The sequence below is a fragment of the Sciurus vulgaris genome (genome assembly GCF_902686455.1).
Source record: "Sciurus vulgaris genome assembly, chromosome: 9".
NCBI classification, from domain to species: domain Eukaryota; kingdom Metazoa; phylum Chordata; class Mammalia; order Rodentia; family Sciuridae; genus Sciurus; species Sciurus vulgaris.
This window is the reverse complement of record NC_136469.1, coordinates 49,792,258-49,818,966: the sequence shown is the minus strand read 5'-3', so window position 1 is coordinate 49,818,966 and position 26,709 is coordinate 49,792,258. Positions and strand designations below refer to the sequence as shown.

General features: G+C 36.8%; 1 protein-coding gene across 2 annotated transcripts in view; it reads left to right on the top strand.

Moving 5' to 3' along the window:
- EGF (epidermal growth factor) overlaps window positions 1-19,230 on the top strand; it is a 103,040-nt gene extending 83,810 nt beyond the window's left edge. Inside the window, exons 18-24 of one of the 2 annotated variants that reach the window (XM_079153563.1) lie at window positions 576-701; window positions 4,085-4,207; window positions 6,147-6,291; window positions 10,027-10,194; window positions 13,294-13,411; window positions 16,301-16,413; window positions 18,449-19,230. In XM_079153563.1, coding sequence (XP_079009689.1) covers window positions 576-701; window positions 4,085-4,207; window positions 6,147-6,291; window positions 10,027-10,194; window positions 13,294-13,411; window positions 16,301-16,413; window positions 18,449-18,536 — 881 coding nt within the window. In that variant the 3' untranslated portion in view covers window positions 18,537-19,230. The remainder of the gene's footprint in view (window positions 1-575; window positions 702-4,084; window positions 4,208-6,146; window positions 6,292-10,026; window positions 10,195-13,293; window positions 13,412-16,300; window positions 16,414-18,448) is intronic. The other variant, XM_079153564.1, reaches the window with a different exon arrangement.
- The last annotated feature ends 7,479 nt before the right edge of the window (window positions 19,231-26,709 follow it).

Below are 26,709 nucleotides of genomic sequence, written 5' to 3'. Positions count from 1 at the left end.
TTTAAATAGTAATTCAATGTTAATCTAAAAATATGAATGTCATACATAGAAAATATGGAACATATAAATATACTTACATATAATTGCTAACATAATGAGTTTATGTTAAAATTGTATAGTAAATGCAGTTGACATTGAGAGGAAGAATTTATAATTAGCTTCAGAAGCATGGATCTAATTCAAGTCAAATTTACAAATTCACCAGTTCCAATGAAAACAGAACTTTTTTCTCCTCACAGAAGTTTAGCCTAAATTTTAATCAGATAGATTGTCACGGATAGGTTAATATTTTATGTCAATAGCATCAAAATTATGTTAGTGGTTACTGAAAAAAACATCAGTCCTTATGTTCTGAAATTGTGGCATGAAGTGGTTTACTTATACATACTTAGCTATTTGGACAGGTGGGAACTCTGGAGAAATTAATTCACAAGTTCAGGCTTTGCATTATATTTGCAAATGGTCTATCTGTTAACAGCTGAATGATAAAATGTGAGTATGTTTTTTCTCTCCTACTCTTACCATTTATACCAGGATTGCCTAAATATTTAACTAGTGCACAATTTTGCCCACAGATGTAGATGAATGTGAGATGGGTATCACAGTTTGTCCTCCTACCTCCTCCAAGTGCATCAATACAGAAGGCAGCTATGTCTGTGGGTGCTCCCAAGGTTACCAAGGAAATGGAATTCACTGTCTTGGTAAGAAAGCAGTTGGTGCAGCAGGGTGGAGGCAAGCCTTGGAGAATCACAAGACTTTATGGGTGTGGTGGGCTAAGAAGAGACAGGATGTAATTGGGGTGACACACATCAAGACTAGGAGTCATATGACCTGTTCTGACTTATTTCAGTCCTTGTTAAATAGTCACTTTAGTACCCTTGTGCTATAGCTGCACTAGTCAGCATCAAGCTCCTGACACTGGGAGGCTACTTACCTCTCTGCTTTTCAGTTCTTTCTCTGGGGTTTGAGTGACATCAGTGTCTCATCAGCACTCCATGCCTTGAGCCATCATGGGGGAGTTGGACATTTCTTTGTCAGTGAATTTGGCATCTGGAATGTGGTGAACTGCAGATGTGATGCAGAATTGTTGGAAATTACTGCAAAGAAAAGGAGGTGTGGTTCCCTAAAAGGGCTCATTGGGTGTTTCTTGTTTAATAGACAGGGGACTCAAGCCACTGACATTTAGATAGACATAAGAATGATTGAAATCTCTTTTGTAATCTCCATCCTCTGTCAAGGTCTGGGTGAGGCCTGTCAGGTTGGGAGTTCACTTAGTGGATGTCTTCCACCTTTCCAGGTGTCAGTGGCATAGCATCTTGAACAAGTGGAGACCTGTCTAAAGGGACCTGTGCCTGCTGCAATGGTTATCTGAGGTTTCATAGGGTTTTAAAATTTTTCTTCCAATGTTTTCTTTCTCTTCTTCTAAAAACATAAAAAATATTTTCATGCCAGATTCCCTGATAAGAAATTCAAACAATCATGCGTTCATCTACATGTTGTTAAAAAAGAAATATCAATCATAGCTATCCATTTTCTGGATCTGGATGTTTTAAACCAAACCTTTATCAGATTAGTTCTGTGGAGTCCACAGACATTTGAAAATGCTCTTTTAAGCACATATTTGGCTGTCAGTCAGGAAAATGTCACCATTCTAATTAAGCAGGCTCATAGATAATTTAGACAAACAGACCTCATATTTAATTTTCTTTGAAAAGAAGGTATCCTTACTCAAGTGTTTAAACTCATTTGACTCTTGATTCTCACTCTGTTACTAACCCACATCTAGAATGTGCTATGGGATGTCATGGCCTGACCTGCCTGGTTGGCATGGAGTCTTCAGGCCCCATGAAAGCTTTGGCTTGTTCCTGTTCTTTCTCTGTCCTTGTCTTCTCTCTCTCTCTCAGCCTATATGTAGATATGTAGATATATTGCTTCCAGCCATGCTGGACACATAAGCTATATGAAAGTATTATTCTTAGCACTGGAAATAGTTGTGTTTCATGGCCAAGGGTACATCTTTATTTTTGCTTTTTGGAAAAGCTCACTCTCATGCTGATAGTTCATTGACCTTTCATAGGAAGCCAGTTAGAAAACAAGAGTCAATTTGAACCATTCAGGACAGTGACATATGTGGTAAATAATGTATTGGTTCTTATTAGGTACAAAGGCACAGAACTAGGAACTGTGAGGAATGCCAGGATGAGGAAGCCAGTCTTTTCTTTCAAGGAGAATATGATCTACAAGAAACATAGCTGTGATAGGTGGTAAAGAGTGTTGCACATCATAAGAGATATAAAAACCACAGAAGTTTAGAACTGGGAGAAATACTAGTTCACAGTTGAGGTACTGGGAACTCTTTCATGGATGAAGTATCATTTTAGAAGGACTGTGGGGAATGAGTAAATATCAGTTAAACAAAAATGTGAAGGGGCAGGGAATATTCAGGCACAAACAAATCATATGTCTTATTGGGGAGTAGATAATGGGTTTGTGGGTGGATGAGGTGGTGTTGCCATAACAAAGTATCATAGACTGTGTAGCTGATACAACAGAATTTCTTTTTTGTGGGGTGGGGGTTACCAAGGATTGAACTCGGGAGCACTTGACCATTGAGTCACTTCCCCAATACTATTTTGTATTTTATTTAGTCAGGGTCTCACTGAGTTGCTTAGGCTTCACTTTCGCTAAGGCTGGCTTTGAACTTACGATCCTCCTACCTCAGCCTCCCCAGTTGCTGGGATTACAGGTGTGTGCCGCTGTGCCCAGCTACAACAAAAATTTGTTTTCTCAGTTTCAAAGGTTGAAATTCCCAGATGAACAAGCTGGCTGGTTGGTTCTGGTGAAGGATCTTTCCTGCTTGCATGTGGCCACCTTCTTGCTGTGTTCTCAATCAGGTTTTCCTTTGTGGTGTGCAGAAAGAAAGACAGCTCTGATGCTTCTTTCCCTTCTTTTAAGGATACCTGTCCTATTGGATTAGGGTCCCACCCTTCTGATGTCATTTAACCTTAATTCCCTCCTTCTTTATAGACCCTATCTCCACATACAGTACATTGGGAGTTAAAGCTTCAACATATGAATTTATGGGGAGACACCATTCAGTCCCTAACAGATGGATTGGGCTACATTTGTGCAAGGTTAGAATCCAAGGACCAGTCACTGGCATTTTCTCTGGGCCAAATTTCATACTAACTTTTGTAGTAACCACATGAAAAAAATAAAGAGTTGGAATTCATTTTAACCATTTATTCTAATTCATTTAAAATATTGATGTCTTAATATGTGATCAACATAAAAATGGATTTTTATGTTTTATTTTGGTACTGTGTCTTCTAAATCAGGAGACGTATGTGGACCAGGTGCATTTTAGGACCTCAATACTTCTGTGTGGCAATGGCTTTTATATTAACACAGTTGTAGGAACAGAGAGCCACTGGCAGCATTTCAATGATGAGGCACAGTGATGGGTTTATCACTATTGTGGTCTAGGAAGGATAATCTGGCACTGCTGTTGAGAGTGGCCTGTAAGAGACATGGGATGCAGAAATATAGTGAGGCTGTTGTAGCAATGTAAAACTAAGAGTAAAAAGAGACCTGGATGTTAGGGTGGTGGCAGTTGAGAAAGAAAAGTATGTGTGTTCAGGGGTGGGTAGTTGAGAGAAAAGGGTGCTTTCATATTTATGTTAAAACAAACACGTTATATTTAGTATAACATTTATGTTAATGTCTGGATGTCTGTTTACAAAAATCAAATATGAATTTTGGGATCTTAACTTCTAAATGTTTGCTTGGAGGTAGTTTATCAGTCTCCATTTGGGAAAGTCTCCTTTCCTTCCAAGCAGGAGGAAAATCCTTCCAGCCCTCTGTCAGGAGCCTAGAGCACCGGAATGGGTATGCAGCCAAGGATTCAGTTCATCTTTGTCCCCAACATTCATAATGGTACCCTTAAAAATGTATAGGGCTCCAAAAACATGCAGCATAATGGAAGTTGAATATACTCACCTTCTAAAATGTTGGACTTTCCAGTTGCATAACCCTCTTTCCTTCCTCTGCACTCTGTTCTTCCCCATTCCTACTTTTCTGACAGATATTGATGAATGCCACCTGGGGGTTCATAGCTGTGGAGAGAATGCCAACTGTACAAATACAGAGGGAGGCTATACCTGCATGTGTGCTGGCCGCGTGTCTGAACCTGGACTTTCTTGCCCTGGTAGGTTGTTAGTGGGTGGTCTAGATGGAAGGGGAATGACTTGGTTCAGGGAAATTCTGTACCGCAGTATATTTGCATTAGAGATTCTAGAAATCATTCAGTTCGACCGGGCTGGAGAGCTGGCTTTACTGTTTATGTTGATACTGGGCTTGAGAATTTGAAATTGTCCAGGCCTTCTTAATTTAATAGCATCTGGAATAAATCCTTTTTTATTACTCGAAGTTCAATATAGGTGAGTACACAGGTGGTTCTCTTTAACTATGTGACTAATCTCCTGATTGGTAATGTTGATTCCTGGGGCTCCTGGAAAAACTTTGCAGGGAAAGGCAGGTTGTAAGTATGCCTGGATTTTTATATTTTATTTTTTTCTAATATGTCCAAATAGTAACATTTTAAGATGAAATCAGTATAAAAATGAGATATTTTACATTCTTTTCAATTTTAGTATGAAGTCTTCCAAATTTGGCATGTATTTTATACTTAGGGCACATTTTGGTGTAGGCCAGATGTATTGCAGGAGTTCAATAATCCTAATTTGCAATGGCTGCCTTGTTGGACAGCACAGCTGTAGTGAGAGAGCCACTGGCAGCATTTCAGTGAAGTGGTGCAATGATGGGAGAATAGGGAAAATAATCACTTTGTAGGATTTTAAAGTGCTACTTTAAAAAGTCATCATTTCTTGATCTAGAATTAGCATTCCAACTCTCTTCACTTTCTTTTTAAACATTCATTAAAGTTGACTTTTGCTTCCTGAACCTTCTCCCCATACCAGTAGTATCTTCTTAACATCAGCATCCTAGATCCTGGAAACCAGGATGGGTCCTTCCTGTCACTGCTAGCTGCTTGTCTCTTAGCTCTGCAAACAGAAAATATCATCAGAAAAGAAATTTTTGGGGCTGGGGAGGTAGCTCAGCTGGTAGAGCGCTTGCCTTGCAAGCACAAGGCCCTGAGTTCGATCCCCAGTACCACAAATAAAAAAAAAAAAAAAAAGAAAAGAAAAAGAAGAAAAGAAATTTTTGCACTTGCCTGGGCTCTGTTTTTCAGTGTGTTATTTTTCTCAGATAATTTGCTCTTCTTAAAGGTATTGAAAACCTGCTCTTTATATAGTTAGCTACACATCCTGAGGTTTTTCTTTTAATCCATTTTGTCCCATCATCCCAGACGTGAAACACCTACAAAAACTTAAATATAGTATATAATATATAATTAATTATGTTAAAGTATTAAGAATATAATTATAATATTAATTGATATAATACATACAAGCTCTAGATTATAATTTCCAACCTATTTCAAAGCATCTATATCAATTTTATTGAAACATTTGCAGAATTGAAAACTAGGAATTTAATGGGTTAAGGAGTAGTGAACCATTCAATAAAAAAGACTTTACCACTTTGGCATTCCTTTGCTATAGTAACATTTCCTTCCTGCCAAAGTTGCTACAGTCTTGCCTCTGAGGGTTCCCCTGAAAGTTTAATCACTTTTAGAAGAAAGCGTATGGGAGAAAATTTTGAGACTCCCAGCATTTGGGGGGTAATGGACTATATATTGGTGTGGTAGTTTTAAAGCCATACAGAGACACCAGCTGTTCTTTGAGACCTTAAAGCTAGCTATTGTTTCACATGATCAGTTTGTGTTTCTGGTTAGTGTGTGCTTCTGGATGACAGACTTGCTCTTATATGAGATCAGTGACTTAATTCATTTGGGGATTTAGGATTGGTCATTCTCTTACCTGCCTCCAAGTAAGAAACAGGACTGGTTTCATAGTGAGTGGCATAAGGTCCACTTGGGAAAGAGAAACTCTTGTTGCTCCTGACAGTTCTACTGTCACTGAAAAGCACTGTATCACAAATTGTTCACAGAAACTAATTCCTGATGTTGATACTTGAAAAACCTTAATCACAAAAAATAAAAGTGATTTCTCTGATTCTTCCAGACTCTACCCCACCTCCCACCCTTGGGGAAGAGGGCCACCATTTGGTCAAAAATAGTTACCCAGGTTGTCCTGAGTCACATGATGGGTATTGCCTCCATGGTGGAGTATGTATGTATGTCGAAGCAGTAGACAGCTATGCATGCAAGTAAGTCCAGCGCTTTGTAACAGCACCAAGGTGCAATCATAGTCCATAATGTTTAACTAATTTGTAGAATTTATATGAAGGAGTTTTTTCATAATTAGATTTTTCCTTGGGGAAATATGCGTAGATAGATTGTGTGTGTGCATGTGCACACCTCAAGGCACCTTCCTTGCATTTATATCACCACTTCCCCCCAGTCACAGTAGTAAATATAAAGGAAAGGAATTGGTAGTTTTCCTTTTACTTAAATAATTGGTGGTATAGTCTGGGAATTAAATTTCTCATTCTACTTGAAAAACATAGGTTTGTGAAGAATTTCTTAAAACTTTGATTAATTCTCAGTCAAATAAATGGAGAGCATCCACAATGTTTTTAGATTTAATAAAATATTGTACATGTTCACATTGTACTTCTAACCTTTGCTTTTGAAAACTACAGTAAATTTTTCTTCACTCCCTAGTGGTCGATTTTTACATTTTTATCATTTAGTTACAGTTGTTGAGGGCTGTAAGCGCTGTCCTCCCTTTTTGCCCATGCGTGTTTCACAGAGGACAGACTCTTGCCCTGAAAACAATTAGATCTAGAACAACGAAGCACTCCCACAGGGCTCAATCAGAACACCTTCTTGTGGAGCCTTTACTAAAACCCAAGCTCACAATAGCTAGTTCTATACCAAATCTTACTTATAGTTAATTTCATGTTTTCCAGGCAATATGAGGGAACTTCTAGAGAAAAATAAATAGATCTACTGTGTTTAGACTCCTGACTCATTGATAATTTTCTCTGAGTCTGAGGAAGGAGTGATAAGATATTCTGATCCTCATGCACAGATATTACAAGTATAAAAGACATTTATGATTTTTATCAATAGTAATACACAGAAACATAGTCTAAATTATTCAAGGAGGAAGTTGTATTCTGTGACTAAGTGTGTGACCTTACATTACGAATCTTGTCAACATGGCAAAAATCGTGAAAAATGTTCATGACTATTACTTAAAATGACTCAATTCTAATGGAATTCTGCTTTCATTTTTATATTTACTCCTGTAGTTTTAAACCTAAGATAGCTCAATAACTTACAGTATTATACTTGAAATTAATGTTCTTTAATATTAAGAAACAAACAATTTTTACCTGTTCTTGATTTCTTATCCCCTCAAATAATGAAATTACAGAAACAAATATCCTAGTTCATTAGGTCTTATAAGTTTTCTTTCATGGTACATCAGGTCTTAAAAATAATTACAGTGATAAAAAAGTGTGCTGTATCGCATTTAGTGTAGTATTTTCATTTGGATCAGATACTGTCAATTCATTAAATGATTGATGAACCCTTCAGCACAATGCTTTTCTTCCTATCATTAAATTATGATGAAAATATCATATTTCTCTAATAATGTTTTAAGCTACAGTTTGTACAAAATGACAAATTAGATAACACTCACATTTAAGGATCTTTAATCAAAAGCAATATTAAAAAATATCACCAATATACACAATAATCTGGACCATAAATTTGCTTTTGAACTGCACATTTAGTAAAAATGTGATTTAATCAAATATTTAACCCTTCCCTCCTTTTGCCCTGCTGGCCTCACCTAATATTTTATTAATTCCATAACAAAACTCTAGGGAGTGCTTGCCAGTCTAGCTTTATTGGAAACACTGCATCTTTTGCCACAGAGCAGGTTTCTATTATAGGGTTTCTAAGGGGCCAGCTCTTCCTTCTTTTCATGGAAGCAGTGGAAGTTCCCCTCAGAGACCTGGAACCCCAGCTGTGCTGGGTGATGCAGAGAAGGTGAGCCCTGGAGGTGTCTGCACCCATGCAAGTTCCTCAGAGCCTTCCTGGCTTTGAGAGTCTCAGGAGGCCCAAATCTCTTGAGCTCAGAGAAAGTCCTCCTTCATTCTGGTTTGACTTTGACCGAACACCTGCTGCAGGTCTTCTTTAGATGAACATCCCCCATACCAGTATGTGAAATGTTTCTTGAAAACAGGATTGTATGGCCAAATCTATTTGAGAAACATTTCAGATTCCAACCTTCAATTCTTGATTCGTGGAACACCACAACACATTAGCAAGTCTTGTTTACCTTTATTTAATCTAGAATGTCTTGAAATTATTTGACCATAGAAATTCAAACTTAATTGGCCAGAGAATCTTGTGTTGATTAGCACAAGAACCAATTAAGAGTTTAAAGGATTAGTGGTTTGTTTCCTCCTCCCTCATAAACTGGGGACTATTCTGGGCCTTGTCAAACAGAAAGACTCTGCTATTTCACCTGTCTTAGTTCTTCAGGGCTATTGGCCATGTAATGAACATCCTTAAGACCCTCAAGTCTCTGAGAGGCTCAGAGGTATGGTTCATTAACATCGAAAAGTTTAAAAGTGGCTGATAGGCATTGATAGTAAATAGTTACAACCAAAGATGGCTAGAATTAAAATAGACCCAGGAAAGCCTAGAATCACCTAATGGTTTTTTTTATGCCTTTACAATGAAAACTTAAAACCTTTTTTTAAGTAGCATGGTGTAATGGAACATAGGCTTTGACATTGGAGAGTCACTTGACTTAAACCTTCCATTCATTCTCTGTGTGGCCATGTACAGATTACTTAATTATTTGAGCTTTAGTTTCTGCATCTGTAAAATGGGATGCCATCTAAAAGGAAATGTGTAGAAGTGCCTAGCAATGATGTCAGACACACAAGAGGCTTAACAAATGCCTGTTGTTTTCCCTTCTTCTTCTCAAAGTGACTTGCCAAGTTCCTGTAATAAGCTAGGGGTAGAACTAGGAATGGAATCCAGATCTTCTGGAGCTAATCCAGTGTTTTGTTTTTTTTTTTTTTTCCAGGCTGCTGCTTCCCATCATAAGAGCTGATATAAGTTATCTGTGTATTCATCCCTTCAGTTCTTTGAGGAATTTGTAATAGGATGTTTTAAAAGTTAATTCTCCTATTACAAATAGTATAACAACAGTTGTTTACCTGAGATCCCAATCATTTCTGGAAATGAGCATTCTCACTAGATGGCAGCATTGTTTCATTTACTTTGAAGGTTTGACTGTACATTGATCACTGATAATTCTAGTTACAATTTTATTAATGAGATAGTAGGGCTCTTTTGGGTGAATGTCCCTTTTTTCCCTCCATTAGGTATTTACTCTTTAAGAAAATGAGTAAATTTTTGTGTCATCATTGTAACTTTTCTCTTGTGTCAGTGATCCAGTGGTGACTTACAAAAAATGAAAAAAATTTCTTTCCCACCTTAGGTTGTGCTTCCTGTTCAGGGGCTACTTGTGTTCTTCCTTTTAGCCTGCTTTCAAGGGAATTTGCTTCAAATTCATCTTTCCTTTGACCTATTTTCATTGAAATCTAGCCAAACATTTGTTTCCCAAACTCCCTTGGCTCTTAGGGCTGAATTGCTTTGTGTTGGTTTTAAAAGGTGGCTCCTCAGGAAAGAGAAATTGATCTTTAATCAATGTTCTGCAATACCTTATAGAGGCAGTATGCAAATAATTTCCTGTCAATCCCAGGGCAAGCAGACTAAAAGGGGCAGTCTGTGTGGCATTAACTTATAAACCATAGTGCTTTCAGCTGACCCCTGATGGATTTTCCATGTGCCTCTACAGAGATCAGTCTGGAAATGCAGAGGTTGAGAGATGGCTGGATATTGAGTCTGAAGATGTCGAATGCCTTTGACCAGGGTCTCTGATGATTTCTGTTTTTGTGTTGTCATAGTTGTGTCGTTGGCTTCGTCGGGGAACGATGTCAGCACCGAGACCTGAGATGGTGGGAACTGCGCCACGCTGGCCACGGGCAGCAGCGGAACATCACCGTGGTGGCTGTCTGTGTGGTGGTGCTGGTCCTGCTGCTGCTCCTGGGGCTGTGGGGGGCTCACTACTACAGGTGACCCTTTCTCCTTTTGGCACCTTTGAACGTCTTTCTAAGTCCTCCCAGGGGAACAACTACCTCTTCAGGATGTTCTTCATCTATACCTGTACTTCATTTAAAAGGGGGAGTAACCATTTTTTAAAAGTCCAGGATTTTACCGCCAGAAGACATCAGTGCATTATTTTTCTTGTTCCATTCCAGTCTTTGTCCATATATAGTTCAGGTGGCTGTTTTTTCATTTTTGTGGTGCTATGGATCACACCCAGGGCCTGACACATGTTAGGCAAATGCTTTCACACCTAGTCGCATCCCCAGGCAGTGTTCATTTTTGCCTTCCAGTTTCTTCTTTTAGCAGCACATGCTCTTCCTTCCCCTGCTCCCAGCCGATGTAACTATAATTTTTCATGGCTGCCTTTCATTGAGTTAATTTCACACAAAATATGGCCTTTTATTAAAGAAAATTAGTATCTCCTCTAATTTTGGAAGGAAGTTTCTGATCCTTGAATTTTGTACTTTCATTCATTTAAAGTTAACAGTTAAAAACTGTAGAATAATAACACACTTTTAATTTTTTAAAAGTAATACTTCAGTAGAGTAAAGGTATAAATAGGCATCACCCTGTTCATTTTGCATTTCCTTGTGATACAGCCACAACAATGTTCATAGCTACTCAATTCATAATAGCTAGATTGTGGAACCAACCTAGATGCCCTTCAACTGATGAATGGATAAAGAAACTGTGGTACATATACACAATGGAATATTACTCAGCCATAAAGAAGAATAAAATTATGGCATTTGCTGGTGAATGGATGGAGTTGGAGAATATCATGCTAAATGAAATAAGCCAATCCCAAAAAACCAAAGGTCGAATGTTTTCTCTAATAAGTGGATGATGATACTTAACTGGGGTGGGTGGTGGGGGGGGCAAGAGAAGAATGGAGAAATTTGGATGGTGTAGAGGAAAATGGGGTGGGAGGGGGTGGGAGAAGGAAAGATAGTAGACTGAGACAGACATTATTACCCTATGTACATGTATGATTACATGAATGGTGTGAATCTACATTGGGTACAACCATAGAAATGAAAAGTTGTACCCCATATGTGTACAGTGAATCAAAATGTAGTCTGTAAAATAAAAATTAAAAAAAAATAACATTGCTGGGCATGGTGGTGCGTGCCTGTTAATCCCAACTACTTGGGAGACTGAGGCAAGAGGATCTCAATTTCAAGGCCAGCCTGGGCAATTTTGTGAGATCATATCTCAAAATAAAATTTTAAAAAAGAACTGAGGGTGTAAGCTCCATGGTATAGCACTTGCTAGTGTGTGTAAGACCCTGGATTCAATCCCCGGTACCACAAAAATAATAAAACTAAAAATACACACACACACACACACACACACACACACACACACATAGTAGGACATCATCTTCTGCTACCATATTGAAAAGCATTTTGTGTAGTGTGATAGTTTGTGCTGTACAAAATCAGTAGGTCAGAAGACTTTATAGGATTATCTAGTTCAATCATATCATTTTATGGCTAAGAACCTAAGACCCACTTAATTCATAGGTTCCGCTTCTCTGGGAATGTACAAATACCTGCCACTATTTTAAGACAAAAATCCAACCACATTTACTTGTGTTACACAACCAGTTATGTCTTTTTATTTTGGAAAACTCAACATAAGAGCCAAGATGCTTTTTCTTGAGATCCTGCTATATCCTAATGTAGTGGTTAAGAGCACGGGTTTTGGAATCACATTGCACAGGTTCAAGTCCCATTTAGTGCTTAAATAGGAAATCAGACATGTTTCCTAACATTTGTATTTGTTTATTTCCTTTGTTATAAAATAGGGACAAAAATAGTATTTATCTCAAGGGTTATTATGAGATCAAATTAAAGAGTTTAGTGTAGGACTGGCATATTGAGTTTGATAAATGCTAACTATTACTGTGATTTTCTGTGAATGATAATCTTCCCAGTCAGAGTCAGATACTCTAAGACCTTTTATACCAATTCCCAAGAGATAAGATTCTCAGGCACAAACTTGAAATTTTAATTCAGTGGTCCACCTAGTAACATTGTACTTTTTAAAATTTGTTCTAATTAGTTATATATGACAATAGAATGCATTTTGACACATCATACATAAATGGAGTATAACTTCTCATTCGTTTGGTTATACATGATGTAGAGTTACACAGGTCATGTAATCATGTATGTACATAGGGTAATAATGTCTGATTCATTCTATTATCCTTCCTACTCCTATACCCCATCCCTTCCCGTCACTTCCCTCTGTCTAATCTAAAATACATTGCACTTTTTAACCTGGTATTTAAACTTGGATGTTTTAGGAAAGAATATTTAATGATCTGTAGGTCATTCCATTGGACAGAATGCTAAAACAAAGGTAGATGCTTAACAAATAGTGTAGAAAAAAATGGAAAAAAGAAACTTAAATTCATGTGTGCCATAATTATTTTTCTCCATTTTATATATTATGATGTTGTTATGTCTTAAGTTATACTGACATCATCCAGAGATCTGAATTGAAAACTAAAGACAAATTGCTGGATTTGTTTGACTTGGAAGGTGTGTGTGTGTGTGTGTGTGTGTGTGTGTGTGTGTGTGTGTGTTTGTGTGTGTGTGTTGCTGGGGATTAAACCCAGGGTCTCAGGTATACCATGCAAGTGCTCTACCAGTGATCTACTTTCCCAGCCCATTGTCTTGGAATTCTAAAACCAGCACAGCAGAAAAATTACCAGATACTTGACTTATAAGGAAGAATGTCCTTAGACCTAGATGCCCATATTCCTAAAATCAAAAGTGATAAGGATTGTTACTTCAAAAAGAAGGCTTTTTGAAGCCCTTCCTTTTTCTTTTCACTGAAATCCATCCAGAGTTGTAAAATTCATTGGGAACAGATCTATGGTTGTTTACTTAACAGTGCTGGTAAGTATGCCTGCTTACTGGCTACAGATCTTCAGCTATATGCTTGACCACATGTGCACTATTGATAGATCTATTCTGACAAGATAGTTGTCCCTGGTCATCAGTGATTCATGTTTTCTTTTGAGATTGTCTCAAATTTTGGCTTTATCTCAGGACTCAGAAGCTGCTATTGAAAAATCCAAAGAATCCTTATGAAGAATCGAGCAGAGATGTGAGCCTTGGCAAGCCTGCTGAAGGAGAGGCTGGGATGTCTTCTTGCCCTCAACCTTGGGTAATGTGACCAAAATAGAAGAAGCTAGGACGTGGCTTGATATACATCCCAGTTCACTTTTCTCATTCTTTACTGAGTTCAGAGCAAGTGTAATCTGTTATAACTTCCAGCTGGTGTCTGTGTTAGCCAATAGCACATCAGCTGGGGGAGGGTCCAGGGGTGGGAGGGTGGAGGAACTGTGTCCTATATTAAGGGAATCTGATGAGTTAAAATACCACCCTAATTTAATGTCATAAGAACTGTAGGGAATTTTTTTTTTCCTATCATGTATCTTTTTCCTATGACTTAAATTTTTAGGTTATGTGAAAATTTCCCCAAATTTTAGGTGATCCCTTTCAGAGGGATATCTTAAAATTTCAAGATTATGCTCCTGGTATTCTTATTAGTTCTTCCTCACACACATTTTGAGTCACTACACTTCAGTAGCAAAAGAGTTTCCAGATTTAACAAAAATGCACGATGCTTAAATTCATACTTATGATGAAAGTTCAAGGTTAATTCAAAGGCAGATTTGAGTCTGTCAATTTGTTGTTTTGTATTTTATTTGTCAACCCTGAATGTTTACCAAAAAGCATAGTGAATCCAGAATTTCAAGATACTTTGTAGGTCATCCACTTCAGGATTGATTTCAGACCACTAGAGGGAAGACTTGCGATAAGCTAAGCTCCCTTGACATTGGGAATTTCCATTTCCAGAAACCCGTCAGAGAACTGATAAGAGTGTGCTTTGTTGGTGTATCTCTGGTATGCTGCAGAAAAGACTGGAATATTTCCCAGGCCCATGGAGGATTGAAACCTTAGGGAAGAAGTGTTAGGAAAAAGTTATGCAGGGGGAAAGGCAATGTTTGAGTTCTCTCCACATTTCTCCACTCCCCTAACACCATCTCACCATGCATCTCCAGAGGATAGCTTTCTTGTAACTGAGCTCTTTACTAAGTGATCATACATTCCTACTGTTATAGGCATTCAGTGTTTACTTGTTTTTTGGTAGAAATTGAGTACAGAAAAAAGAAATGTGAGATCTAGCCTTACTACCTAGCCGATCTTCAGCAAGTTCTTTAAGCTCTATGGATCTTGCTTCCTCTTCAGTATAAGTGAGTCAGATTAGATGGTCTCTAAGATCCCTTAAGCCATAGCATGTGATTCTGGGAGGACTTACCTGTAGAATGTGCTCAGTTCTTGGAACCCTCCTGACTGTGGACTTTGGAAGTACTCATATTGTTTTGCAGTCTGTGTGGTATTTCATTCAGGTTTGGATGGCAGGTTTAATTCATCTAATTTAAGTCAGGAGAAAGAAGAAGTACAATCTTTTTATTATTATTATTATTATTATTATTATTATTAATAATTTTGTGCGTCTGTGCTTGGAATTGAACCCAGGGCTTCACGTGTGCTAGGCAAGTTCTGAGCAAAATTCCCAGCTCTGTGTGTTTTTAAAATTAAAAAAAAAAAAAAAAATTTAAAAGATAAAAAACACTTGTCACTTTCTTGTTGGCTCAGTGCTTGCTATGAGGAAGAGCCTGGGTTGCTGAGCTCTGTCCTCCCCAGCTGTCATAAGTGTCATCCACACCAACTGCTGCTGCAGATATCAGAGGGAGTGGGAAAGAGCTGAGCACCCAAACTGGAAGGAGAGGCAGAAGAAACAAATCTGGTTCCAACAGATGCCTTCCCCATCTCAGCCCAGAATTTTGGGACCTGTGTTCTTCCAGCAGAGAGGCAAATGTTTGGAATATTTACAGTGTAGAGGCGTGGATTTTGACTTGAGCCAGAAATAATGGGCCCGTGCCCTTAGACAGTAGTCCCATATTGATTTTGCAATGTGTTGCTGCAGAAAGACAATTAATAAGGAAAAGACAAAGGGTGATTAGTGTTGTGGAAAATAAGAAAACGAAAACATGTTCATGAGATTCATCCTTTTGTTACCAACATTCCCCTCCCTTCTTTCTAATTGACTCCACTCATCATCCATTTCTATATATTTTTTTATTTTTAAATTCCTACTCTTTTGTTTCTGGGTTCTGGGTTCCTTCCTTTGGAAGGCCTATTTCTGAACTATTGGAGCATGGTCAGTCAGAACCTTGGGCAGTCCCTCCACTGGATTACTGATTGACAAAGAAGAACTTCACTCATCTGTGTCCTTTATCCTAGAGTATTTGTCACTTCTTTCTTTCTTTTTTTTTTTTGTTTCCTTTTATCATTGATCTATTTTAATATCTAATCTATCTAGTTCAAGGGCAAGCCAGTGAACTCTGCTCCATCTGCATTCCAAGTGCCCAATCAACGTTAGACAATCCAAGTAATGACAAAAGTAATGATTTTTGTTGACTAAGAGAAAAGTTGTTTTCTGGGCCTCCCTTTTAGAATTTTGTTTTCCAGTCTGTTCAACCATGAGAAAATATTTGATGGATCCCTGCAAAATAGTAGCTGTACTATGAGTTATTAGTACCTATTTGTGACACCAAGTTATTCAGAACTTGGTAGCATATTTAAGTGAATTTGTGTGTATATGGAAAGTTGTAGCACAAACATACATGTGATATTATTTGGTCAAAGAGCAATGCTTGGAATACTTATGGATTCTTGGACTATTTATAGTAAAATGGCAGCCCCCAGGGATCCATGGCCCAAAAGCTGGTATTCCAGAATTAGAATAGAATCTTCAGGACAGATATTGGTATTGTCCAGTGCTTTAATAGCAAGTAGCATGAAGTTTCTAATTAAAAATGGAATCTTTCATGAGCCAGAGAGAGAGAGGTTAATTTGACAATCTTTCTTCCAACTTTTACCTTATGTAGGATGAACACGATAAAGCCATAGACTTTGATTAATATATGCTGAGATGATTTGTGGATTATAACCATATCCTCTCTTTCCCTTTTCTTTTCTGTAGTTTGTGGTCATAAAGGAACATCAAGACTTCAGGAATGGGATTCAGCCTATGGTTGGCAAGGATGGCCAGGCAGCAGATGTTGGCCAGTTGTCATCCCTGGAGTCTGGTGAATGGTTATCTTTCTTTACCTGGATCATGAGTGTTTTCCAGTGAAAAGTCTTATCTAACCAGAAAAAGAGTAGTAAAATTATATAAGTTATATGAACATCTGGGCTGTATTTAAACACCATAGAGCTTTAGAGAAATAAATCTGGACTGTATTTTTGTCTTAGATTACCACGTTCACTGAAAACTCTAGTCACATAGCAGTCTGCTAGGTCACTTTGAGCAAGTGCACAGTGAGTGATTTCTTATTTTGCATTAGGGTTTTAAGGTCATTCCTGGGTTTGGAATCTGTATTGGTAGCTATAGGTACAGATTCAGTGAAATTGTAAATGGCTCCAAGAAAATGTGTTCCATGTTCTGGTGGGAAGGGTTCCCAAGGATATAAGTTGATCTGGGGATTTCAGAGTATTCAAGTCTTATCAGGGGCTAGATCTCGGCCAGATCCCTGACTGGCTGTGAAGCCCAGTCAGGCCACAGAGAGACCCAGGTTTTCAGACTGTTCTGGAACTCAGTATGCTTCAGGTAGAAATGGAGTTAAATATCCTTTGACAGGAGGTGCATTATGATAAACCTCTTGGGCTTGTGTCTTTGATAGCATCATTTTTTTTCACAGCACAGAGGACATTATTGAACATGCTTTTGTGTCATAAGCCTTTGTAAAAGCTTAGAGAATCTTTGAGACAACAAAAACAGTTCCTCTGCTAATGAAAGGAGCCAATAAAATATCAACTTTACTTATATTTTCTGATATTTGCCCTTCATGCTTATTATCATAACCTCCTTTTCAGATTTCCTTATAGAGAGAACATAGGCTGGGCTGAGGAGATAGCTCAGTTGGTAGAGTGCTTGCCTTGCATGCACAAGATCCTGGGTTCGATCGCCAGCACTGCAAAAAAAAAAAAAAAAAAAAAAAAAAAAAAAGAGAGAGAGAACATAGGCTTCTTATTCTGGAAAACTAACTCTAAAACCCCTCTTGTACACATACTTCCAGGTAACTCAAAATACTAAATTCAGTAAAAACTTATTGCTAAGATACACTTAAGAATTGACTGTAAAAACCATAAATACCACAATAAAAGAATTTTTATACAGTTACTATTGCTTGGATAATTTTAAAAATTCAGCATTTTGAAAAGTTGCTTGGTTTTGTTATTCATAGCACTACTAGAAAGTAACAGGATATCTCGTAGTTACATACAACTTTTTTAAAGCACCTAAAAGCACATAATTCTTTCTTATGAAGTTAATCTACTTTAGAGATACATACTATATACTTTTGCAAATCAGTCAGCAGCACAATGTTATGACAGGAATGTGGTTACATTCAGAAAAAAAATAAAGACTCATTATAGTTAGCTGTATAGTCAACTGTGTAGACAGTTTAGAAGGTCTACCTTTTTTTGTTCTCTGTTATAAACAATTTAACCCTTTTTATGGGCCACTCATCTAACTTTCTCCCGGTATGAGTAACATATCCCTGATCATGTCCAGCTATCTCATAAATGCCTGGGGTGAAAATGTACTTAGAAATTGGTGGGAGGAAAAGTAGGGAAGAACATAAATATGGTCACTTTTGGCTCTGAGCCAGTCCCTTCTCTGTTCTTGGAAACCTCATGAAAATATAGTATTTGTAGTAGATTCACAGAGCCATTTTCATCGACCTAGCCAGTGTCAACTGGTGCAAGTTAAGTGTAGAGTACCTTGCTATGGGCAGAAGACCATGCTGGGAGAAAGGGATACAAGTGCACTGAAAACTTGAGTTTGTTCCAAAGTAATTTATGGTCTGGTTGGGGAGATAGGAAGTACATAGAGAAAGTCAAAGAGCAGTATCAGGTAGCATAGCTCTTTGGATTATCTCAACCAACCAAAACAGTTTTAATTTTTTGAAACTGAGTCCACAATAGTTTGAGAATGTGTTCCTTTTATGTTTCATATTTCAGGCCAATTCTCAAACCCCAATCGTTAAGTGTCTCTTTTGTTGGACATTGTGAATGATGTGAATACTAAATTTCTTCTTTTTATTTGTTTATTTTTTTTATATAGGATCAGTACAGCCAACTTCATGGAGACAGGAACCCCACATGTATGGAATAGGCACAGAGCAAGGCTGCTGAATCCCACCATCCAGTGATAAGAAATCTAGTCTCCAGGTAATGGAGTGAAGCTTTCCTCTACCCTTCTATGGAGTTGGGACTCTTCTCCAGTCATCTAACACCATATAGCCACAAAGATCCACCATGCCAAATGGAACCAACTCAGTGACAACTGGAGTTAAAAGGGAGGGCAAGAGCAAACCATGTGATAGTATATTTTCTTTCAAGAAGTAGAATACTAAAGATTTTGGTTCCACAATCTCAGTGGTTACTCACCGAATCAGGGTTCTAGAGACAGATGTATAGTTGTTTTCCTCCTAGCAATCACATTGCAGATTTTTAAAGAAGAGTGATCCAGGAGAATTGGGACAATTGTGCTTTATGAACTATGATGTCTTCAATAGTCAGTACAGATAGATTTTTTTTTCTCCCCTGCACCCTCAGAATAAATCTGGGGATAAAGTAGGTTTGGTCAGTTACAAAATAATTTCTTTGATCTGGATAGTATTCTTAACTCAATCTCATGAAATGACTGGAATATTATAAATTACCACTTAGATACATTGTAGGAATTTATTAACCATTGGTGTGGTCCATGCTAGTAATTTTGCAGAATGAATTGTGATAAATTAATGAAAATTATAATAATTTACAACCTGATTTTCAGGATGAGATCACTTATTTTTATATTTTAAAATATTTGAATGAAAACATTTAATTTTTAAATTATTTCCTCAAAGACATCAGTAATTCTCAGTCATTATTGTCACAGCATTTTTTTTCAATGAAAATGTTAAATTCTCCCTTTGTGTGTTTGCACAGACTCGTTTTTCACATATGCATTTATAAGCAAATTGCCTGATTTATTTTCATTTTCATTATGGATGGCAATCAATTTCTTCTAATTATTTAAATAAAATCACCATAAAACATCAACATTTTACTGTACTCCTGATTAAGTAGCTATTTATAGTTGGGGGACGGGGGATAGAGTTGAACCAAAGTGATTTGCCAACCTTATTTGCCAAACTTATTATTTTTTTAAAATTAGAAATCTATAATTCTGACTTCATAAAGTTTCACATGGTATTCTAATTAAGTATTTTCCTTGCAGCAAAGACATTGTTACTGTAAATAACACAACCTGCCTGATGCAATAATTTTGGATTGTTTGGGGCTTTGGATTATCTAATTTATGCATTAACTAGTCCCTTTGCTTATCTTTGTCTTTCACTTCTCCTCAACACCTCAGACTTTGGTTATAGTAGAAATCAGAATAAAAATGAATTGAAACCCATGTTTTCAAGTAGATATTCATAGAAATTTTAGTAAAGATTTGGTGATTGGGAGGATGACTTGAGGTTTATGGATATTAGTTAACTATTCAGTATCATATCCTTCCCAGCTAATTTGTATTTTGTCAGTATTTAGTTTTGCTTTAATTGATAACCTAGAGGATCAGGAGACATATTTTTTATTTCTGATGAGTAAATTGACCTCAGAAAAAGAATTACAATTTCCCCAAAGTTTGACTGTTCTTCTTTTGTTTTTTTCTCCAAAAGTTAGCATTTTTGAAGGCTTAAGGGTTTGGATTATCTTTTTGTAGTTCATTCAGGATTTTGGTGATAACCAAAGAAATGACACAAAACCACAATAACAGATAACATTCCGTTATCTTTGAATCAGAAAATCCCTGTTTACCTTCAGCTTGATACTTTAGAAACTGGGACCATTTTAAGTTTTCTGCCAGGCTGTCCTACTCCCAACCTGATCAGTTTAAAGAAAAAAAAAATGTACTTTGTGCACTTTAGTTGGTAAGTCACCCTGAAGAGATGTCTTGTCTTCCTTTCTTGTATCTTCATGTTCTACTAGAAATGTTCTCCTTTATTTATAACCTAAGTTTTAAAATGAATATTTTTTACCTAAAATATTTGATTTGCATTTTTCTAGATGGAATATTTTCATTTCCTAACTCTGATGGTTCATTGTACATAATATCTGATTGAGATTCCATTTGACTAAATGTCACCTACTACATAAGAAATGAACATTCTGCCCTCTTTTGGAGCCCCAAATAAGAACTTAGGACACTGTGTTCTTTTGAATCCATATGGTTCTGGTTCTACCTACTAACTTCGATTTCCAACTAATGCCCTTTCCATGCCAATAAATGATTATTATACATTTGAAAATGTGATTGTAATAAATTCTTAAATAAACACACATAAGGCTGGGAGAAATAAAAATAGTCAGTTTAAGCAGCTGTGACAGGCAAGGTTTTCCTATGTTTCTTTTTCTTTTTCTTTCTTCTTTTAAGTCTTACATGAGAAACCCCTCTCTGCATTGTTTCATCTGCACTCTCAGCTCTAGGCCTGCTTGAAGAGAACACACTCTGACTGAGAACTTGACAGGTTTCTATAACTAGAGACTATAGGCTAGCAAACAAGGGAAACACCAGGCTTTATACATTATTAGCCTCGTGTGTCAAGTAGGTAAGTTGTAACTGTTTCCCAGAAGTTCATTTCTGTGTATTTTTGTGATATAGTTGATCATTGTGTTTAGATGCCGTGAAAGAGGCACAGTTGCCATGAAGCTCGCTTTTTCTCATGGAGATTGCTGTCAGGCTGCAGATTTTCCTCATTGTTCCTTGCTTGGTATTTATCTCTTTATCCTTTCTGTTGACCCCAATGCACCCCAGTGATCCCAGGCTCACCACTAGACACAGATGCATCAACATTCCATAGACTTATCTCAAATTCTCTACATAGTCCCACTTGGGAAACCGGAAGTGCCTGACTTCATAGCTCTCCCTTCCAACTCCAACTTGTCCATATGTTCTGTTGTATCATGATTCCTGATCAGTCATTATACTCTGATATTCCAAATCCCTTATGGACCTTACTTTCCTAGATCCTTTTGTAAGGTTTGATTTTTACAATAAATAACCTATTACATAATATCCAATTATTTGCTTCCTTGTTTGAATCCTGACTGATAAAACAGGTAAATGTAACCAAATAGTCTTATGTTACTAAGACAGTAAGATTAGATGTTTAAAATATGTAAAGACGAAAATAAGGAAATTACATTCTGATTATTTTCAGATGATATAGGTGCCCACAGAAAATGCAAAATAATCTATAGTTAAATTACCAGTTGTAACATAAATTCAACAGACTTCAATAATACTAACTAGAAAATGTAGTTAAAATATATTGGTTATGATAGTAATATAAATGTGAAGTAACCATGAATAAACCTATTAGGTGTCCAAGTCCATTACAGAGAAAATTAAAAATGAAAAAACTTTAAAGATGACCTAAAAGAAGATATACCATGTTCATGGATAGAGTTTTAATATTATAAAGTTGTCACTTCTCCTCAAAGATACAGACTCAATAATACTAATAAAAACATCACTTTTTTTTCATCAAATGTGAAAAACTCCTTCTGAAATGCATATGGAAAGATCTGATCATGTAAATTTAGATTTATCGGGAACCCCCTGCTAAGGATAACTAGAAAAACTGTTAGGAAAATAAAATGAATGCTGTGAAGAAGAAGAAAGAATATATAAAAAGAAAAACTGGATAAAATGCAAACAGTAGTCCATTCAAATGCATTAGGTAATTACTAAGGCAATGAAGATTTGAGGAGCTAAGCTCTTGGAGAGACAGAATGAAAACTGCAGAGGTGAATCCGACAGTGTCACTTTTCCTCTTTAAGCATTTGCTAATGTGTAAACAGGTTGAAAGGATATGCAAAGAACTGTAAAAATGGAACAAAGCTTATAATTGTCTTATGGGACTAGAAAACAAAATTCAGAATTTAGCATCTGCAGAAGAGTGGCCCTTATAACTAATCAAAATTTTCATGTAAGACTTTTCAAGAGCTACATTCTAAGAATAAAAAGCTAACTGAAGCAATTCCATCCCCACAGAGATATAAATTCAAATTGGCTTATTCCAAAATGGAGTTAAGGTGATTGACCCCATCTTTAATTTTGCTGCCAGCAAGAGTGAACTCTCTCTGGAGGAACATAATGACTTTCAGAATCTCTGATTATTTCTTTAAATTTTTTGTGCACAACATTGCCCTCAGTAAAAATAATAATAATAATAGTAGATAAGTGAGAGGAATAAAACAATTAGCTAAAAACCAAAAGGGAAGGAAAACAACAACAAGAAAATGGAAAACCAAGTTAAATAAATAAGCAGATTTTTGGGCAATCCAATTATTTAATTTATCAGACATGGGTCTTAAAATAACTTAGGTTTACATATTGGAGAATACACAGGGTAAGAAAAACAATTTCAGGAAAAATTTGAATCTGCAAAAGTTATAAACTGAATCCAGGCACTTGGGAGGCTAAGGCAAGAGGTTCAGAAGTTTGAGGCCAACCTCAGCAATTTAGCAACACCCTGTATCACATTTTAAAAAATGAACCGGGGATGTTGCTCAGTGGTAGTGGGCCCCTGTGTTCAATCTCTAGTTCTTCAGAAAAAAACAAACAAACATACAGAAAGACAAAACAATAACTGAGAGAAGAGAAAGAATGGAGGTAAAGTAATATTTGAAGAGAATGTATGAAAACTCTAAAATGGAAAATAATAAATTAAAATGAAGAATAAGCAAGATTAAAGAAATACTGTAAAACCAAACAGAACAAATACAAACAAAACAAAGAAATTAGGGTAAATTTAAAAGCAGTAAGAAATAAGAAACATTACTTTCAAATGAACAATAAAACAGATGACCAATCAATAGAAATGATGAAAGTTACAGGGAAATAGAATATGTTTAAGATATTTAAAGACCTAGAATTCTACATTCATCAAAATTGTTCAAAAGTGAAGGCAAAACCAAAACTTTAGAGAAAAAAAAGACACTAAACCACCTGCACCGATACATATTTTGAATGGAAGTTTTCAGGCAGAAGTAAAATGATACCAAATAGAATTATGAAAAAAATGAACAATTGAAAGGGTCAGTATTTAGGCAAATGTAAATGGATATAGACCCTGGGTGAAAAATTGGAAGTTACTGGTAAAGAAGAATTAAATAGGAGAACTCAATTCATCAGACATCAGAAATTATTATAATGCAATGATAATTAAGAAATGTGGCACTGTTGCAGGACAGTCAAGTAGATAAATGAAATAAAGACTCACACAGATGAAATAAAGACTCAAAAGATGACTGAGTGGGCAATTAGTCCATAAAAATGGACTATTAGTAATAGTTCATTAGACCCAGAAAAGGAAAACATAAGTTATTGTTAAAATTAAGAGCTTCTATACCTAAAAGTGAACCATAAAGAGGGTAAAAAGTATAAGTCTTAAACTTTGAAAAGAAATTTTCAATAGATATAACTGACAAGGAGCTTGTAAAACTATAATTAGTAAACACTTCCAATAGTCAATTAGAAAAAATAGAAAAATGGTCCTAAGAGGGAACACAGGGAAGTGCTGGGGAATGATATTGGTCCAAATTACATTGCTACATGTGTACAACTCTGATGCACCAATAAAAATGAAAAAATGTAAAGGAGAAAAAAAAAAAAAAGAGGGAACACAAGTGCCACAGGAAAAGATGATCAATCACAGTAACCAGGACAATGCAAAGTGAAACAAGGAAACACCATTTCACATCCAACCATTGGCAAGCCATTTTAAAGTCAGATGAGCCCAAGTTTCAGCAAGAAAGTGGACCCTCCATCTTCCTACAGGATGGTGGGAGTGTTAATTGATGCACTCTGGCATTATCCGCCACAGATTAACGTGTTCAGATCCTACAAGCTACTAATTCTAATCTGAGATAGATACCCTGGAGAAACTTGTACACATGCATATCTCAAGGCACAAATTAGAGTTTGTGATATCAAAAGAAAAAAAATGGAAACCACACAAAGTCTTCAATGGTAAAATGAATTTTTAATATGTGCTTTTAATATGGAATATTGCATAGCAGTTAAGAGTTATGCACATGAAAATGGATTAATTTGAAAAACAGTGTTTAATCTTGGCTAATCAGAAAAAATAAGAAAGAAGCAAGTTTTACAAACCAAATTCATTTATATAAAGCTCATAGGTAGTAAAAATTAATATGTTGTATATGGATGCAGGTTTGAGTGGTAAAAATTACAATGCAAAGCAAGTGAATCATTGGCAAAACATTCAGCAGGGTAGTTGTCTTTGGGGCTAGGAGAGAAGTTCTGTGATGGGTACTGCAGCACTTTGGAGGTTGGTCGTGTTCTGAGTCTTAGTGGTGGGCATGTGGGTGTTATTATTTCTCTGTGGAGTGTCCATCTACATTTATTTTTCCTTCTTTTGTATGATACATTTAAACAGAAGAGCAGAAAGAACACAAAAGAAATTGTCCTCGTATTCTACTGGGCATTTCATGGATTCCAAAGCAGAATTATTCACATTCCTTACATTCACTGGGGCTGGGTTTGCTGAACTCTGGATCCCTGAAGCCACGGAGCACATGCTGGATTAACATGCTTCTGAGCTGGGAATTTCCCCCCACCATTAGAAGAGCCGAAAGGAGGGCAGAAAATGCTACTTGCCGCACCCCTTGAATACTTTTGACAAATAGAGGGATAAAAAAGAATGAGATAATTGAAGATCTGAGGAAAGAAGGACTGTGTCAGCTCAAGAGAGAATATAGAAAAATTTAAAAATTGGCATTTGGAATTTCATAGGAAATTATTTGGTTGGGGATGACAGAAAATGATGTGCATAATTATGATGCAAAGGAGCATTCAGATTCTGTTACTTTGTTTTGCTCTGATCTTCTGATTTTCTTCTTCTGTTAGTTTAAGCTGACCTTCAACAATCTATTGTTCGGGGTTTCCGCTTTCAGTTTTAAATGCTGCTTTTCAAATCTGTGTGCGGGCTATTTTGTGTTTGCTAAATTATTAAGCAGGTTCATACAGCAGTGCATATGTTTTTCCTGAGCTGGAAATTATAATGAAACTGTCTGTACTTCTTGTATTCATGAGATAATGGATAAGGATAACTTTTAAGGAATTAAAATAGAAAAATCAAGATAACAAATGGCAGGAAGCAGAAGCTTTCACAATCTGGCTTTAAAGTTCTCTGACTCTAACAACTTTTCAGTTCTCTACCATATTATAACTCTCAGAACCAGCTTTGCTCCTTTATCATTTCAAAAATCATAGTTTTCTTTCAATTTGTTTCTTGGATTCCAAATGACTTTGATTCCTACATAATTGTTACCATCTTCTTGTTCGAACACTGTTGTAAAACTCAGCAAAGTATTCAGATAATAAGAGGAATGAAAAATCTGGACCTCAGGGATTGCACCATACAAGAGAGAAGAGCCTTTATGATCCTGGCCCTGCAATTGGAGAATCTGAGAGATGACATATACCAAAGGCCACCTAGTAATGCTGGATAGAGTTTCCTCTTCCACCTCTCTGAAGAGAGTCCTCTGGCTTCAGTTTGTGATTTAACCCTTGTAGGAACAAGGGACTTGGTACATCACAGGACAACCATGATGCTGTTGGAATTGGGAGGAATTTCTTCCTATGGTGAGCTATCATAGCCGTCCATTGGGCTAACTCTGACTTCAAGGAGACCAATTCTTTAAATATTTTAAATAGCATGCCCTTATTTCAAGACATGTCTCCAGAAAGTTTTCTCTTCTGAATGTCAACTATTACTCCTTCTGTTGCCCATTCCTCCATTATGTTTTCAGACTTTGTAAATATAGTGTCAAATTAGGCCAGTGCTCCTTTGGAGGCCTGGTTCCAATATAGCAGCATCCTTTCTAAAGCAAGTTGCCCAAACTGAGTACTGGACTCCAGCTATGGCCCAAATCCTGGGAGTACCAAGCAGTTTATTTCTTCTTTTACACTGAACTGCTTCCCCTTCTTCTTCTCCTTCAAGTTTTGGTAGAAATTATATGACACAGAAGGCTCTATATATCGAAATAATTAGGGATTAGCATTAACGCCCCACTGGAGTTAACTGCCCTAAGGATGTTGATTGTAACATTACCACAGTTTACCAGACATCAATCCGATGTTAAATGAAATATCTCTGAGCCCTAAGGGGATGGGGAGGAGCCTAGGAAGTTGGGGCTGCTCCCTCATTCCTTCACCCCAGGCCTCTTGTCTCTGCACCTCTCTGCAGGTCTGTCCTGCTCTTCTTTTCTTGGCAAAGTGCCTTTGCATGAAATTTA